The 16,908-nt window shown below is 39.5% G+C and overlaps 1 protein-coding gene and 1 long non-coding RNA gene across 5 annotated transcripts in view; one reads left to right on the top strand and one right to left on the bottom strand.

Moving 5' to 3' along the window:
- The first annotated feature begins 61 nt into the window (after positions 1-61).
- Positions 62-13,251, top strand: LOC127530265 (uncharacterized). The gene is made up of 3 exons (XR_007936724.1): positions 62-207; positions 1,703-1,793; positions 12,869-13,251. It is a non-coding gene; the product is annotated as an uncharacterized LOC127530265 (long non-coding RNA).
- The window catches only part of LOC110965791 (centrosomal protein of 128 kDa), a 61,332-nt gene continuing 48,406 nt past the window's right edge, over positions 3,983-16,908 (bottom strand). For 3 of the 4 annotated variants that reach the window (XM_051936558.1, XM_051936559.1, XM_051936560.1), the window contains 5 exons: positions 14,881-14,904; positions 12,420-12,497; positions 10,220-10,333; positions 8,676-8,784; positions 3,983-4,712 (listed from right to left, as the gene is read on the bottom strand). In XM_051936558.1, coding sequence (XP_051792518.1) covers positions 4,639-4,712; positions 8,676-8,784; positions 10,220-10,333; positions 12,420-12,497; positions 14,881-14,904 — 399 coding nt within the window. In that variant the 3' untranslated portion in view covers positions 3,983-4,638. The remainder of the gene's footprint in view (positions 4,713-8,675; positions 8,785-10,219; positions 10,334-12,419; positions 12,498-14,880; positions 14,905-16,908) is intronic. The other variant, XR_007936711.1, reaches the window with a different exon arrangement.

The raw sequence follows: 16,908 nt of genomic DNA, 5'->3' as shown, positions 1-16,908 counted from the left end.
ATGGCATTTTTTTGGACGAAATTCATGATGATTTTTTTTCATAGTAAACTGCTCTGTCATGTTTCACACAGCCTATTTTACAATATTCCTTTTCTGTTATTAATTTTTTTTCCTGTGGGAGAGATGAGTTGGGGAAGACATGCAGCAAAGGGCCACGAGCAGGAATTGAACCCAGGCCACTGCATTGGAGACCAGCCCCAATCCACGGTTTGTCTGCTTAACCAATTGAGCTATATAGGCACCTAAATACTAATGTTATTTCATCATATGGCATGTTTTTACGACATGTTGAAAAAAATCCCATTTTTTTCGACATAGTATACTATGGCGTTTTTTTGGACAAAATTCATGATGATTTCTTTTTCAAAATAAACTGCTCTGTTGTGTTTTTCATGGCCTACTTTACATTATTTCTTTTTAAAAAAAACAATTTTTTTTGGTCTTTTTTCAATAGGAAATATAGGGATAGACAGGAAGTGGAACAATGAGTTGGGGGAAGACATGCAGCAAAGGGCCAGGAACAGGAATTGAACCCAGGCCACTGCGTCAGAGACCAGCCTCTATACATGGTTCGCCAGCTTAACCCATTGAGCTAATCAGGCACCCAAGTACTTTACATTATTTCATCATGAGGCATGTTTACAACATGTTGAAAAAAATCACATTTTTTTCGACATAGTATACTATGGCGTTTTTTTGGACAAAATTCATGATGATTTTTTTTTTTAAATAAACTGCTCTGGAGTGTTTTTCTCGGCCTACTTTACATTATTTCATCATATGGCATGTTTTTAGGACATGTTGAAAAAATCGCATTTTTTTCGACATAGTATACTCTATGGGGTTTTTTGGACAAAATTCATGATGATTTTTTTTTCAAAATAAACTGCTCTGTCGTGTTTTTCATGGCCGACTTTACATTATTTTATCATATGGCGTGTTTTTACGACATGTTGAAAAAATCACAATTTTTTCCGACATAGTATACTATGGGGTTTTTTTTGAACAAAATTCATGATGATTTATTTTTCAAAATAAACTGCTCTGTAGTGTTTTTCACAGCCTACTTTACATTATTTCATCATATGGCATGTTTTACGACATGTTGAAAAAAAATCTCTTTTTTTTTTGACATAGTATACTATGGTGGCTGGATGGGGTGGGGGGTAAAAAAAACATGCACTACCGCCCATTGTAAATTCCACTTTTTGACAAAAAGACATGTGTTTCAACATGTGCCTAGTATTGCATAGGTTCCCCTTGTGTCATGGAATTAGGTCTGGCAGTGTGCTTGGTCTGGAACAATGTTTAGGTCGGAGTTATGTGTTGAAAAAAATCCATTTGAATGCAGGCTCAATGTTTTTCAGCAGAAAACTGCATTATATGAGATGGCTGGTGTTAGCTATTTCACTTATAAGTGGTTTTGTTATTGTGGCTGAACAGACATAGATGTTAACTGCAGTTGAAGACATCTAACAACGAGGCAGCGACTCAAGTTTCCTCTTTGATATTAAGTCAAAGAAAAACTTTTCTGCTTCGTTTTAAGACAAGACTTTTCCATTTAGAAAATGACGTTGGGATAAGAGGTAACGGAACAGCGTGTGTACAAAATGCCAAAACTTGTATAAGCTTTGATTTTTATAAAGGAAACCACTTAGCTGTCAATTAGTTTTTTTCTTCTCTTCTTCTGTGAATATTACAGGCGGCTGCACAAAAGACACCTGCAGAAGCTTTTAAAGAGGATGACTGGTGTTGTACAGCTGCCGCATACAAAACTTCCAAAACCCCCACAGGTTTGTATTTAGTGAAGGTGCATGAGGCATATTTCTTTAGAAAAGTTTAGTTTGATAAATGCGTGGGCCTATGACTGTCTTCAGAGGTAAAAGTACCACACTGTTCAAGAGAAACACTGAAATTACCACCAAGTGGTGTAATTAATTTAAGATTTTGGAAGAGTAATCAACCAAAAGCCTTGTATAGGAGAAGGTTCTCTTCCACAAAGTTTCAACTCCTTCATTTGCCTACTTGTTGGTCTTGGCACACATTTAATAATTTCTCTATTCCCTATTTCTCCCACTTAACATTTCTAATTTTACTAATGATTAAATGGTGATGAACTGGGCGTATTCATGCATATCCAGAGCAGTGGTGCAGTAATCAGCTGTTTCGAACTAATATTAATTCCATGACTTTCTGAAGCTGCTGTGGAAACACCTGTTGTCTGCATTCAGTCAGAGAGTTTCGTGAGGTAAAGGAAGCATCCTTCTGCTGTACAATCAGAGCATTTCTGTGCTTCCAATAGAGCAGCAGCTTCTGTAGTAAAACCATTTGCTTCATGTCAGATTCAGCAGTCAGAAGCTCCCAGATTAAACTTTAATGTGTGACAAAAATCTGTTGGCTGCATTGAATGTGTAAATACTAGAGCTGGGACTTTAACGTGTTAATTATGATTAATTCGTTATGGGAAAATTAGCGCATTAAAAAATAGTGCATTTAATCGCACCTTTCTCAGGTCCCTAATTTCTATAGGTGTTGGTAATGCGCCTGAAGTCTATTTGCCAGCCGCAATAAAGAGTGAATCAGCACAGAAACGTCGGACCAACAAGGTGATAAAGGTTTAATAGGATTCAGATTAAGGCTGTTGTGATGTCAGATTTTAACCGCACGATTTTGTGAGTTTCGGTGACAGACGTATTGCACAAATATTGACCAAACTGTCAAAAAGAACACTGTTTAAGGAGGCTATCCCTCATATCGTGATTTCATCTGCAACCCAGATTCTTTCTTATCTGACCCACAGAAAACCTACCCAGGAATTAGTCTGGTTCTAAGCCTGTGAGCATCTTCATTCCAGATCTGGACCAGATACAGCACCTACGCTTTGTTCTAAACCTGCACCGTTTCAAGCCTGTGGGTTAACTTATTACCCACGATGCAAGAACAGAAATACAGGAAGGCACATTCAATAACATTCAAATTTAAAAAACAAGTTAAAGTTTGGATGATTATCACACTGGCATCAGGAGCGATGATGAGCAATGCTAAACCATCTGGCCTCTGGGGCAAATTTACCCAGAGAGAAATACTGATATTGAAAATCTAACCTCTAGTTCTCGCTGAAGTATAAATAAACATTTTTTTTTAAAAACCTAGACCTGTTTACCTCAATGCTAGTATTTTTTTGCACATTGTTGTTTGGCTTGAGATCACATCTGCTCCCTGACTGCTCTCCTTTGCACAACAATCTCAGCAGATTCAGGTGATTAGATGAATTAGATAAATAATACATGAGATGTGTGACGTGCCATTTATTTTCCATGCGGTTATACGTCCACGTCTGACATTAAAGAGAAGAATACCTGTGAAGTTTTTCCTTCCATCTGTGATGCAACCTGATTTCATAATCTGTATTCTAAGCCCGGCTTATGATGTCACGCTCAGCTCGGGTCTGTGCTTTGGTTTTGTTAAGCTCGTCTGTTAATTGCTCTAGCAGCTCACAGCTAATGAAAAACAGTTCATTTCTACTCTTCAAATGAATGGTGGTAAAGAGAAAATGTCTTTTAATTAATTGGCCGTTAAAATACAAATATAAAGCTTTATTTTACCTTTAACATTCAGCTCTAATTATTTCATGTTATTTGATGTATTCGGTTACATTTTTAATTGTCCAATAACATTTTACTGCGTTTCTTCTTAGCTTCAGGCCTCCTTATCTGCCAGCAGGTTCTGTGACATTGAGGCTGTTTGCAGACTTTGGAAAGGTGAGGAGGTCCAGACGAGGTTACGTAAAACTCTGAAAACGTTTACACAGCAGCAGCTACCGTATTTATGGCTTTTGAAGTGGTAAACGAGGAGAGGACATTTCTCTCTGGTGTGGCTGCAGGTTGTTCCTCTGATGAAGGGCTTCAGCTCAAAGATAAAGCGCTGGGAGTAGCTGCAAAGCAAACACTTCAGTCTGAAAATAAGGGGACATCAAGCACGCTTAGGAAGCCAGACTTTGGGCTGCGTGTGGATTTATTCGTAGTGCATATGCTTCCTTCACATTTTGGCAAAAGATAGACATCTATTTGTGCTTGTTTCTTTGTACAAATACATACTGCATTAAACAAAACAGAGAGGAAAACTGGTCAATACATTAGGAGACAAAAACAACACATCCGTCACATTTTCATGACGTGTTAGTAAAAACTGCATAATGTGTAAAAGGCACCATTTTTTTGGGTAGAATATAATACATAACTTTAGCACGAACACATCGGCATTATAGGGAGAGTACAGATAATAAAATAATATTTAAAATGTTGGAAGAATGTCAAGAAATGTAACAGTCGCATGATGTTGTTTAAAGCTTTATAATTTCAGTGAATACATTCAGTTCAAGTGCTTATAAATAACATGTGAAACGCTTTGCAGTAAATCCTCGGTTACAGTGTGCAGACGTACAACTGCTCTCTGAAAGTTTGCTGGGAAATCTCCAGCTCGCCCTCCTGCTCCTGAGCGCCTTCAGTGACTGCCTGGTGGAGGTAGTGGAGGAGGATTAGAGTCAAGTGTGAGGTTCCTTACTACGGTCAAGTTTGTTGTGGAGGAGCAGCAGGCAGGTAGAGTCAGTGTTTGTAGAGATCCAGATAAAGGTTTGCTTCAGTCTGGGAGAGGTTTGGCCTTGCTGCCTTTAGAAGCGTCCAGGTCTGAGCTGGTCAGGCGTTTGTGAGGTGCTGTGGAAGAAGAAAAAGAACAAGACGTCAGTTTTTATCCTTTGACAACTCATTCCTCCTAACGAGGCGTTCAAAATATGATTGTCTCTACCTGCTGGTGCCAAACTCGTCATGAATACGTGTGATAATTGCATTGTATATTAACAGTGGTGTTAAACAGACATGTTTTGGCCGGCACACATCTCCGAGGTAAATGGACACAAGACCAGAGGAAGTACGCTGCTCTCACACTGTGCCACATATTTATAAGCAGCTTAGGAAAGTGCTACAAGTGATTTTGGCTGCGAGCCACTGGCAGTGATACAGACTCATTTCCAGAGCGCTGATGGAAAGTTTCAGCTCTGCGTGCCATATTTAAATACTGACTGGGAAAGTGGCATTATGAAATTCATGAGTTATTATCGTCACTTTATAAAGATATACTCCTATTATTGGACTCCAGAAGTGCTGAGCACAGACAGTTTGACTAAAATGATTAAAAATAAATAGATGGAAGATGTGGACTGAAAATAAAAACAAGCTGAGTGTTTGGCAGGCTAAAGGTCAGCGCAAAGATTTAAAAAGTTGAGACAGTAAATCAGACCTGGCTTTGCACCGTTACACCCTGAATGTGTTTGTTTTCTTCTGGAAGACAGTCGTGATGAATCAGGGACCGACAGCAAAAGTCTGATCAGAAAGCGGACATGACTGTCAGCAACCAGACTACGATGCCACACGAGAGTTTTCAAACTAATTAAAACTACAAAAGTCTCCATTTTAGGGAAGCTAAAACACAGGAAGGAGTGGTGTCTACGCTGTGTGTGAAATATGCCTTCCTCATAGCCTCTCTAGAAATAGAACTACATGTTCAGGCAGGGGGGCTGCACAGTGGAGTAGTGGTTAGCACTTTCGCCTTGCAGCAAAGAGATCCCCGGTTCAAATCCCGGCCTGGGTCTGGGATCTTTCTGCATGGAGTTTGCATGGTCTCCCTGTGCATGCGTGGGTTTTCTCCGGGTACTCCGGCTTCCTCCCACAGTCCAAAAACATGCTGAGGTTAATTGGTTACTCTAAATTGTCTGTAGGTGTGAATGTGAGTGTGATTGTGTGTCTGTATATGTAGCCCTGCGACAGACTGGTGACCTGTCCAGGGTGTCCCATGCCTTCACCCGAGTCAGCTGGGATAGACTCCAGCACCCCCCATGACCCTAGTGAGGATAAAGTGGTGTATAGAGGATGGATGGATGGATGGATGGATGTTCAGTCAGCTAACGCTCCAGCTGTGTTTGAGTTTCATAGTAACGTGCTCCGTTTATGCGTTTGTCCAGAGATAATGGCACTGTGAAACAGACTGTAATCTTTTCTTTCTTACTCATAATGTAAAAGCAGTAGCTGCTATTCTGGCTGCGTAGCCATATGCTTTATTGCTCCGACAATCCGTGTTACACTCAAACATCTTTTCTGCATTCCAGTGATTTCAGTAAAACAAACTGCTCAACATTTATTAGCTCCAAAGTGACCTACTGTCCCTCACCACTGTTTAGAAGCTAAAAACCAAAAGGCTACAAGAGGTTTAGGTGTCAGTGCAGAGCAGAACTTACAGCAGTTTATTTATTTATCCTACCTTTATTTTTCCAGGTGAGTTAGTTGAGAACAAGTTCTCATTTTCAATAATGACCTGGTAAAGCAGTGCATAAATATAAAAGCTTATTTATCGATTCTAAAAGGAGTGGAACTCAAGCTTAAACATGGAAGTTTTTTCTTTATAATGAAAACATTAGTGAGAATGTAGCCTCAAAAATAGCAGAAAGGTTGAGTAAGGCTCAACTTTATACAGATATAAGACATGTTTTAACACCTGTCCAGTTGTCAGATGAAACCGACTACAGGGGTCCTCGACTTACGTTCCTACTGATCTACATAAGTTGATGTTTGCCAAACGTCTAAACTCCACCGAAAATGTAAACAAAGCCGCTACACGCATCATGATATCGATCAGTTCTTCATAAATGTCATGAATAGCAGCGACTTTCATGCATGAATCAGGATATTGTTGTTGATGTTTTAATGTTTATTGTTCAGTGCCAGATTTACCTGATGTCAGTGAACGTGTCATGTTTAGTTAGCTCACCTCTGATTGGCTGAGAGTCAGCATTAGAGAGCGCTGGGAACGGCGGCTAATTCTGGAGCTAAGTTATGGGGTTTTCTACTTATTCTGGAGCTAAGTTATGGGGTTTTCTACTTATTCTGGAGCTAAGTTATGGGTTTTTTTTCTAGTTTTTCTGGAGCTAAGTTATGGGGTTTTTTCTAGTTTTTCTGGAGCTAAGTTATGGGGTTTTTCTAGTTATTCTGGAGCTAAGTTATGGGTTTTTTTTCTAGTTTTTCTGGAGCTAAGTTATGGTTTTTTTCTAGTTTTTCTGGAGCTAAGTTATGGGTTTTTTCTAGTCATTCTGGAGCTAAGTTATGGGGTTTTTCTAGTCATTCTGGAGCTAAGTTATGGTTTTTTTTCTAGTTATTCTGGAGCTAAGTTATGGGGTTTTTCTAGTTATTCTGGAGCTAAGTTATGGAGTTTTTCTAGTTATTCTGGAGCTAAGTTATGGGGTTTTTCTAGTTATTCTGGAGCTAAGTTATGGGGTTTTTCTAGTTATTCTGGAGCTAAGTTATGGGGTTTTTCTAGTTATTCTGGAGCTAAGTTATGGGGTTTTTTTCTAGTTATTCTGGAGCTAAGTTATGGGTTTTTCTAGTTATTCTGGAACTAAGTTATGGGTTTTTTTTCTAGTTTTTCTGGAGCTAAGTTATGGGGTTTTTCAGTTATTCTGGAGCTAAGTTATGGGGTTTTTCTAGTTATTCTGGAGCTAAGTTATGGGGTTTTTCTAGTTATTCTGGAGCTAAGTTATGGGGTTTTTCAGTTATTCTGGAGCTAAGTTATGGAGTTTTTCTAGTTATTCTGGAACTAAGTTATGGGTTTTTTTCTAGTTTTTCTGGAGCTAAGTTATGGGGTTTTTCTAGTTATTCTGGAACTAAGTTATGGGGTTTTTCTAGTTATTCTGGAGCTAAGTTATGGGGTTTTTCTAGTTATTCTGGAACTAAGTTATGGGGTTTTTCTAGTTATTCTGGAGCTAAGTTATGGGTTTTTTTCTAGTTTTTCTGGAGCTAAGTTATGGGTTTTTTTTCTAGTTTTTCTGGAGCTAAGTTATGGGGTTTTTCTAGTTATTCTGGAACTAAGTTATGGGGTTTTTCTAGTTATTCTGGAGCTAAGTTATGGGGTTTTTCTAGTTATTCTGGCGTTGGCTACAACCCACAGTATCCTGTGTGAAGGTTCAATAAACCAGCAGAGAACCAGATGAAGTCTCACTCATTCATCACAGAGGGTCGCTACAATATGTTGACCTGTTTTTACATCTTGACCAATGTGGGTCAGTGTTTCTGTTCCCAGCATTTTTATTCTGTCTAATTTCACTTCCATGGAGGCGGCTTTCCTTTTCTTCCAGCATCAGAGGAGTCTGAGTTATGCTGGGAGCCATAATGAAGGTAAAAAGTTAATGAATGTAGCACAATCCAAGGTGGAGTACAACCGGAGAATGGAAACAAAGCCGTCTGATAGCACCGTGTGACGATGTATTCATCCACCCGTCAACTAGTTTCATGTAACCAGTTCAGACGTAACGCTGTAGGTCGCTGACATTGTAAACCTCCTGTACTCTGAACTGTCTTGTGTGAATGCACTACAAGGAACACATAATCATGTTCTTTTTCTGCCCTTGTTTGGTATCCGTCTCTCTTGACTGACAAAAAAGGCCAAATCCTAATGAAAGAAAAGTGAATTCAAAGTAACAACAGTCCCTTGCCTTATTCCAGCCATCACTGCGCGGGTTTATGATGTTTCGATACGACACGTTTAAAAAGACGAGATGCAGCCACACAGATGCAGAAAACAGGACTACCATGAAGCCATCAGCAGACCGGCTGTCAGAGCTGCGTACTCACACAGTGTGTCAGATCTCAGCGAGCTGCTCAGGAAAGTGTTGGAGTCTTTGATGGAGGAAGAAAGAGCAGCGAGTCTGAGGCTCCTGGAAGTGGCGTCCAACTTCTCATCCTGTAAGACAGGAGGACAAACTTACTGGAACACAGTTTATACACTGGGAAAATGACTGAACTGAAATGAAATGTAACTGTTAGAGATTTTTAGCAGTGAGGAAGGCACTGACTGTTGGCGGTGGGCACAGATTTACCTCGTCAGGTTCAGCCCTACATTACATAACTTAAACATAATGTTCAGTTTTATTTAAAACATTTAGAGAGACGGTGATTTAGCTGGAAGCTCCAGTTTGGTTCAATATTCTGACTAACAAAGCAATGATTTAACAAATGTAATGAATAAAAAGCACAAAACTTAACATCAGTCCACTAAGTTTTATATTTGTGATTCAGTGACAAAGCAGCTGAGATCAAGGTCACATTTCTGACATTCCCTCATTTAACAATGTCAAATTTCCATTCCAAGAAATGCAGAATAATCTATATGTAAAGTCAATTGTATAAAAGAAAGTAAAGATTACAAAAAGTCTGATTAAGAGCCCCTTAAAAGAGACAAACTTTACCGTCTCTCCGGACACACCAAATGTTCTACGGAATGATAAAGGATTCTGTTTGGGCAGGGACTGTCTATTGAGTGTACTCATGTTTGATAAAAGCTTCTTTTAAACACGCAGGACAAACTGTCCCAGCTGGAACAAAAATCTGTACGTGTTTTTTGATCCTGTTGCGAGGTGTGCCGACTTTCTGCCGTCTCTTGCAGCGTGACACAGATTATGATTTTTCTTTTCGGTCATAGATTATTAGTGTCCAGCTAAAGTCAGGCTGTAGAGGCTGCTCTTTGAGGCACAGAGCCACTGCTGCTGTTTGTTGTTGTCGCTGATCGGAACAACACATCCATCCTTTTTCCTTAAACAAACCCTGAGTGAGCCGCAGCTATTACACTAATGCAATCGCCACTTATCACACAACACAGGAGTCATTTGGCAAACCAACGGGGTAATCTGGCAGATTACAGCCTTTTAAAAAGTGACTGTATGGCTGTTTAGGGGACGGTTGCAAAGTGCTGATGGCAATCAGCTGTCAACAATGATGTCTTGATGGCTCCCTCGACTGCTTTATAGCGGAGGAGATGACAGCAGCAATTAACAGCCTCTGGTTTTGTCAGAGTGTACGTTTGTGCCGTTGCTCTGGCTTGTCCCTCTCTGTCCATCCGTGATGCATTAGCACTGTGTGAAATTATTCATTTATTCATACAAGTTACAAATTAGGTGCAGTGCACACACTGGCATCCGTGTGGGTGAGCTGGACTCCTAAATGGCTCTCAAAGTCAGGCTATCCTTATCCAAACAGCTGCTATTTGAACAAAGCGGTGCAATTAGTGACTGAAATAGAAAAAGTGTGGGCTGTTGTTTGGAACTACAGGCTCTTGTAAGGCATTAGAAAGCTCATTTTTCTAGTTTACAGAATTCTAGCGGTGTGTGCGTCTATCATACCCGGTACTCTTGGATTCTGCGTTTGGACTCGTCCAGCTGGTGCTGCAGGTCCCAGACGATCTCTTTGTATTTGGTGTAGCGCTGTTCTACCGACTCCCTCTGCTGCTGAGACTCCTGAAAAATACAAAATGGAGGCGGTGTCATCATAGCTGAGCAGAATTAGATTGTAGCATCTTTAAAGCAGTGGGAAGGATTGAAGCGTGAGCATCTAAACCAGGGTGTGAAGCTCATTTTAGTTCAGGGGCCAAATACAGCCCAGTGTGATCTCAAATGGGCCGGACCAGTAAAATCAGAGCATAATAATCGATCAGTAACTACAAATCCTCATGTTTCCCTTTGGTTTACTGCAAAACTGTACATTCTGAAAAGGTTCACATTTAAGGAATTATCTTCTTACAAAAAATTATGAACAACCTGAAATTTTTGAAGAAAAATAAGTTCAGTTTCAACAACATTATCCATCCATCCATCCATCCTCTATACACCGCTTTATCCTCACTAGGGTCATGGGGGGTGCTGGAGTCTATCCCAGCTGACTCTGGTGAAGGCATGGGACACCCAGGACAGGTCACCAGTCTGTCACAGGGCTACATATACAGACACACAATCACACTCACATTCACACCTACGGACAATTTAGAGTGATCAATTAACCTCAGCATGTTTTTGGACTGTGGGAGGAAGCTGGAGTACCCGGAGAAAACCCACGCATGCACAGAGAGAACATGCAAACTCCATGCAGAAAGATCCCAGGCCTCAACAACATTATGTTTATCATTAACATATTTACATTACAACTTGATTTATAAGTTCTTCTTTTGCCCACAGGTCACAGATATGCAGTTTACTCTCACAGAGGATTGAAAAAAACCAGAAAATATTCAAATTTAAAGAGTTAGAATCTGAGATTTTTCATCTTTTTGTTCTTTAAAAATTACTGAAACCGACCTGATGATTATCAAAATAGTTTGTGATTAAAACCTGATAACAAACCAATAAATCATCATATTTCTACAATAAACGTGTAAATGTATTTGGACCATTGGTGGAATAAATCTGCTGGAGCATCTTTTTCCACATTCACTGCAGAGTTGTGGCAAAACAGGAAGGCGAGCTTTGAGTTTTTGCTGTGAAACTTCAGGTTCTTCACTGACTTTGTGTAATATGAGAAAATGAACATAAGACCACAGTAGACTGTCAGGAATGAAGTTACTAAGCAACAGTGAGCTGATACTGGAAAAATATACAAGCAAGACACCAAAGAGAAAGCTTAGTTTATATGTAATATCATATGTTAAGTGCACAATAGAAGCTACAGCGTTAGAGTGACAAGGCTGTTACTCAGAGCTTTTCACTGTTTTTATGCTCTACAGCCTCCAAGGCTTGTGATTTAAACTGAAGAAAATCAAGTAGATATAACAATATCTCAGCCCTACTGAGGGATCGACTGATTATCTGCGGTGATTAGTGGATACAATATCGTACATTTTTCCTGATTCCAGGCAGAATATATTCATTAAAAACTGTACTACTTTGGCTCCGATGCCGCTGTAGTCACTCCGTGTTTTTTTTTTTTTCTGTCCCACCTCCATGACTACCTGATTGGTCCCACATTACAGCTAACAGCCTATTAATACTGAAGGAAAAACCTGAAAACATGAATAGACAAAGGCATTTTAACAGAGTTTTGTGTTGGAGATTGTGTCACTCCAGAATTTGACACTAAAATTTTCATTTTAAATGCAAATCTATATTAGTTCCAAATGGGGCTGTCTGATAATATTGGCCCACCGATACTGGCATTAAAATGTAATATCGGTTAATATCGTGATCTTTTTTTTTTACATATCATGAAAACCAATAAAATATTTCCTGGATTTCACCAGCACATTTGGAACAATAAAATTAGGCATGATGTGTTAATTCCACAACAGGAGATACGTGATGTTGCCTAAAATTAAATCGCCCACATGTATCAGTATCGGTTGATATCGGAATTGGAAATTGAGAGTTGGACAACATCGGCACATCAGTTAATGGCAAACAAGCCAACATCAGACATCCCTAGTTCCAAATGTCCATTATCGATCTCTGTGAGTACTAATAATAAGCATCAGTATCATACCTGGAAAAAACACATCAGTCGACCTCTTGTCTCTTTATGTTCTTATTAGAAAGTCCAGACTTTATGTGAACTCACCTCTAGATCTTTGAAGTTCTCCATCAGACATGGTTTCTCTGGAATCGACTCCAAATGGTCCAGAGCTACCCTTGTGTTCTGGAAACCACACGCAACCACACAAAATGAGCTTAGAGGGATTATTTAAAGGGAAGGGCTTTGCATCCACAAAAGAAGAAACTTAATTATGACTTAGATCTGGATCTCCTAATTACAAGATAATACAATAGACCAATGTGGCAGGAAGTGGAAGCTTCAGAAGTCATCTGAACACAAGATTATTCTGAGGAAGTCGTGTGAGTAATTCCGTGGTAGTTGCCAGTATACCCGATGGTATCAAGCAAAAAGTTACCTCCAAAATCATTAATTTCCACGTTAGGGACAAGCTGAGGACGCTACAATTAATCATGAGCAAATATTGGGGCGACATCCCAATCCCATTAATTGTCTCCCCCCTTCTTCCCTCACAGTTCCTCGTTCATCAGCACTTCACGCTCCAACCAGGAAAAAGATCAAAGAGAAGCGAGGACGGAATAATCAATGAAACAACAGTGAAATGAGACGTCATTCACAGTCAAGGTTCATCTGCAGCGATGATTCCCGATGAAGGCTGCACAGCTGGATCAGACGTCCGTGGGCTTCACTGACGCCTTCGTGTTTGCACAGTTAATGGGATGTACTGCCCAAACAACAAGGGCCCATGGCTGATACTGTTAGCAGCACTGTTATGTATTATTTATGTCCTCCCACATGACAAAGCACAACGTGAAGTATTAGTCTGTGCATACTAAACACATTTTGTCCCCCGACACAAACTGAATGAGAAGTGTTCACACATAAACCTGTGTTTCAGCGGTGCACACATCAGTCTGTATGGCTGGATTTGGCCATTTGCTGCACATATTCCAGCTGCTTGGACTAATACTACTCATGGCTTTATCACTTCTGGTAGTGCTAAAGCTTCACCAGATGTAGCGTATTTAACAGTTTATTGATTAGAATATACCGAGGGTGTGGACTGAAGGTGGATTATGTTGCAGGGAGGTTTATATGCACGTTTATGTAAACAAGAGTTTTAGGCTGTGACTTTCAAAGGTTGTACTTGTGCTGCTACCAAAAAAATAGATAAAATAAATCACAGCTATGGTCTAATGCCACTTTATGTGTTACAAATACAGTCATTGGCAAGAAGACAACAGTTGCTAAACTGCCTCTGCAAGGACTTCTTAGCATCATTTGCACACGTGCAGGAGTACTAGCAAGTAAAGAAACTAGTAAAGAAACCTGCCAGCAAAATAAAGTGTGCAACAGCCTTAATGAGTTTTAAGCACAAAATGTGTTACTCCACCAAAAAGCATTTTATAGCATTTCGACCATAACTGCCATTTATCATGCTTTAGAAATGCGTATCTGACCATATTTGTGAGGTTAAACCTCGTGTTGTCCCGCGGCTCAAATTGACCCATTTTAAAGTTTGAAAATGTGGAAAAAAAATGCATTTTTATGTCCACATTTTCAACATTTTGGGGAAATTTTTGAACATTATTTTTGGTGGAAAAAAAAGAAATATTGAAAAGAATGTTTCTTTAAGAACATTCACACACACACACAAAAAAAAAAAAAATCAAGCAAAATCCGCGTGTTGTGTCGTGTTGTCACACTGCCTGGTCAATTCAGAGACTAATTTTGGACTTGTGCAATGACACATCCAGCACAAGCTTTAATTAAGTAACCACTCTAGCCGCACTCAGTTCTATTCATTCCTCCACTGTACGTTTCAATGGCCTTCCTGCTTCCATTCAGACGGAGCATTTAAGCATCAAAGGAAGTGGCTGTTAGAAGGCATCACGCTGATTGCGACGCTGAATGGCATCCTGACATACAAGTAAGATTCACTGGATGATCTCCACCAGCCGGGCTGAGTGGAAGACGGGTCGATGGCGCTGTGTGGCTGCAGTAAGCAGAAATATGCGAGTTGATAGCGATCAAAGGCAGCTAATTGAAGGTAGACAAGCGTGACACATAATTGTGATGGATGGACAGCTCGCCTCAGACAGCTTCATTTAGTTATTTCTTTCTTTCCGGAGAGTAAAAAGCGATCGGGTCGATGTAGCCGTTCAGCGACGTTCACTAATTTCTGGCTGACATCTAATAGCTGATTAAGGATGTTAGCAGTAGACGTTGGGATGGTGAGGTCAATACCGAATTGTCAGTACAGCTCGCTTCTTCACCCCATCAGCAAGACTTATGATGATTAACAGAGTTGTGAGCCTTGAGTAAAGCAATCATTTCTAACCCTGTGTTAACCTCTATGGGCTGCTAAACAAACACAGCCTCAGGTGAACCTGCCTACCCAGCTAAATCAAATCACGCTGAAAGTCAACATGACTTCTAATTTAACAACTCCAGGCAACTCGGGGACTCTTTAGTTTTATAAACCTCAATATCCACATAGAATGTCTATAAAAAGATGGAAACTCACCATCTCCAGATCCAACACACGATCCTGTAGAGACACACAAACACAGTGATGTTACCTTTCAAACACACAAATGTCAAAGTAAGGTTTAACCTGAAGAGCCCAGGGCTATTTCCACTGTAATTTTACTTTTAAAGTATTATCTTGTTGCGAGGGCTAGCCATAAATGCTTTATCCTGTCTTTTTCAGAACAGTCTAGACCATCCAAATCTTCCATCATTTATTTTGATCATACTCTGAAAAATGTGTGCTTAATCTAAAGGAAATAAATGTTGTTTTTTTTCACTTTAGTGTTCAGATACTCCAGTCTACACACCGAGGTGGCGATTATTTGCCCAAAATCCCCACTTTTCCCCGAAACAAGAGGCCATCAGTGACCACAGCTCTACCTCTGTTTGCTCAGAGGACCTGCATTCGACAACAATAAAACATAAAATCCATTATTTTACATTTGGTTTCCATACAAAGTGGAATGTAATGTCATCTCTGTGTTATAGACAGTGTAGACATTTGATGTAATTTCAAAATTACTCTTTGGTGCACTGAGAAACAGCTGGGATCATTAGGAATATAGGGACATCAGGACCTTTTCATGCATAAAAATGGGTGAAGAAATGAGTAAAGGCATGACTTTAATCTGTCTTTATAACTTTGTTACTTTAGCATGAGGTAGATATGTAGAGTGGAGATGGATGCAGAGCAGTATTTATGATTAGGGATGGATGGATGGATGGATGGATGGAGGGATGGAGGGATGGATGGATGGATGGATGGAGGGATGGATGGATGGAATCGTAAAAATAAAGTTGTGTCATATCTCTGAATGATTTGGGGAAAATATCTTTGTTTTTCACCAATATTGTGAATTGATTTAGTGTTTTTTTTTTACAGTCAAACATGAGCTCAGTATTTACTGTTTGATAAATTTAAAATGTGGAGGAGCGTTATCACATAAGAAGCAATCAGAAGTGTGACAGTTACACAAGGGAATTTGCAAAATCACTGAGGTCAGACTTCCAGCAACATGTGTAGCTCTTAAATAGCCAGACTGAGCTAATGTCAGTCAAACCACAGGGCCATGCATGAACCATGAATTTTACGCTGACCAGTGGTGATAAACAACCCCTGAAAGTTTCATTCTGCTCGAATTAATTAAAATTAAATTACAGCATTAGCCTCTTCAGTTATTAACCGGGCCTGGTGAATCCTAAATTGTAGCCGCTGCGATTTGCTAATTGCAATGTTTCAAATTGCGATCTCCATTTGAAGTCGATTAATTGTGCAGCCTCATTGTGCACATTTGATATACACTTCACCTCTCTGCAATAAATTCTTTGAGGGCAATTCAGCAGAGAAGAATGGAAGTGAATTTGGATGCAAAGTGCATCTGGTGGGCTAAAAGGGTAAACTAATATACGAGACAAAAAATGCTTTCATTCATATGAGACGGTGGCTGCATTCCAAGTCGCATATTTCCTCTTTTTACATTAATTATGTGCAGCAGCTGTCCTCACAAAATACACACTGTTTCTTGCAGCAATCTACATTAGGCCATATTATTAAACACAATGAAATGTTATAAAATGTTCACATTACCCAAATAGTAAACAGGAAAAAAAGTGCATCTTCACTTTAACCCTGTAAAATCCAAATATAGAAAAAGGAGCAAAATAATAAAAAACTAAAACTGATATTTTACAGGGTTAATCTGTATGAAATAAAATCATAAAGTATTCTTCAATAACTAAACAATAATAACCTATTGTTACTGTGAATGGTTTTATTTGCATGTGACAGTGATCACACACTACTTCTGTTTAATTTAAATACATAAATACAAACCACAGCTGTTTGTTGTTTCAGCGTCATATTATTGCACCTTAAGCTTTGACTTCTACAGCTTGTTGTGCAAAATGATTTGTCATCAGTAACTCAAGTTGTTCATACTCAGGCTAGACGCCGTAATGCATGCGACATAAGTGCAAGAAGATTGTGGGTGAGAATGGGCAGAAAAGCACACTGGCTAACAAA

This window comes from Acanthochromis polyacanthus, chromosome 16, assembly GCF_021347895.1.
Source record: "Acanthochromis polyacanthus isolate Apoly-LR-REF ecotype Palm Island chromosome 16, KAUST_Apoly_ChrSc, whole genome shotgun sequence".
NCBI lineage: Eukaryota > Metazoa > Chordata > Actinopteri > Pomacentridae > Acanthochromis > Acanthochromis polyacanthus.
This window is presented reverse-complemented; position numbering and strand designations above follow the sequence as displayed.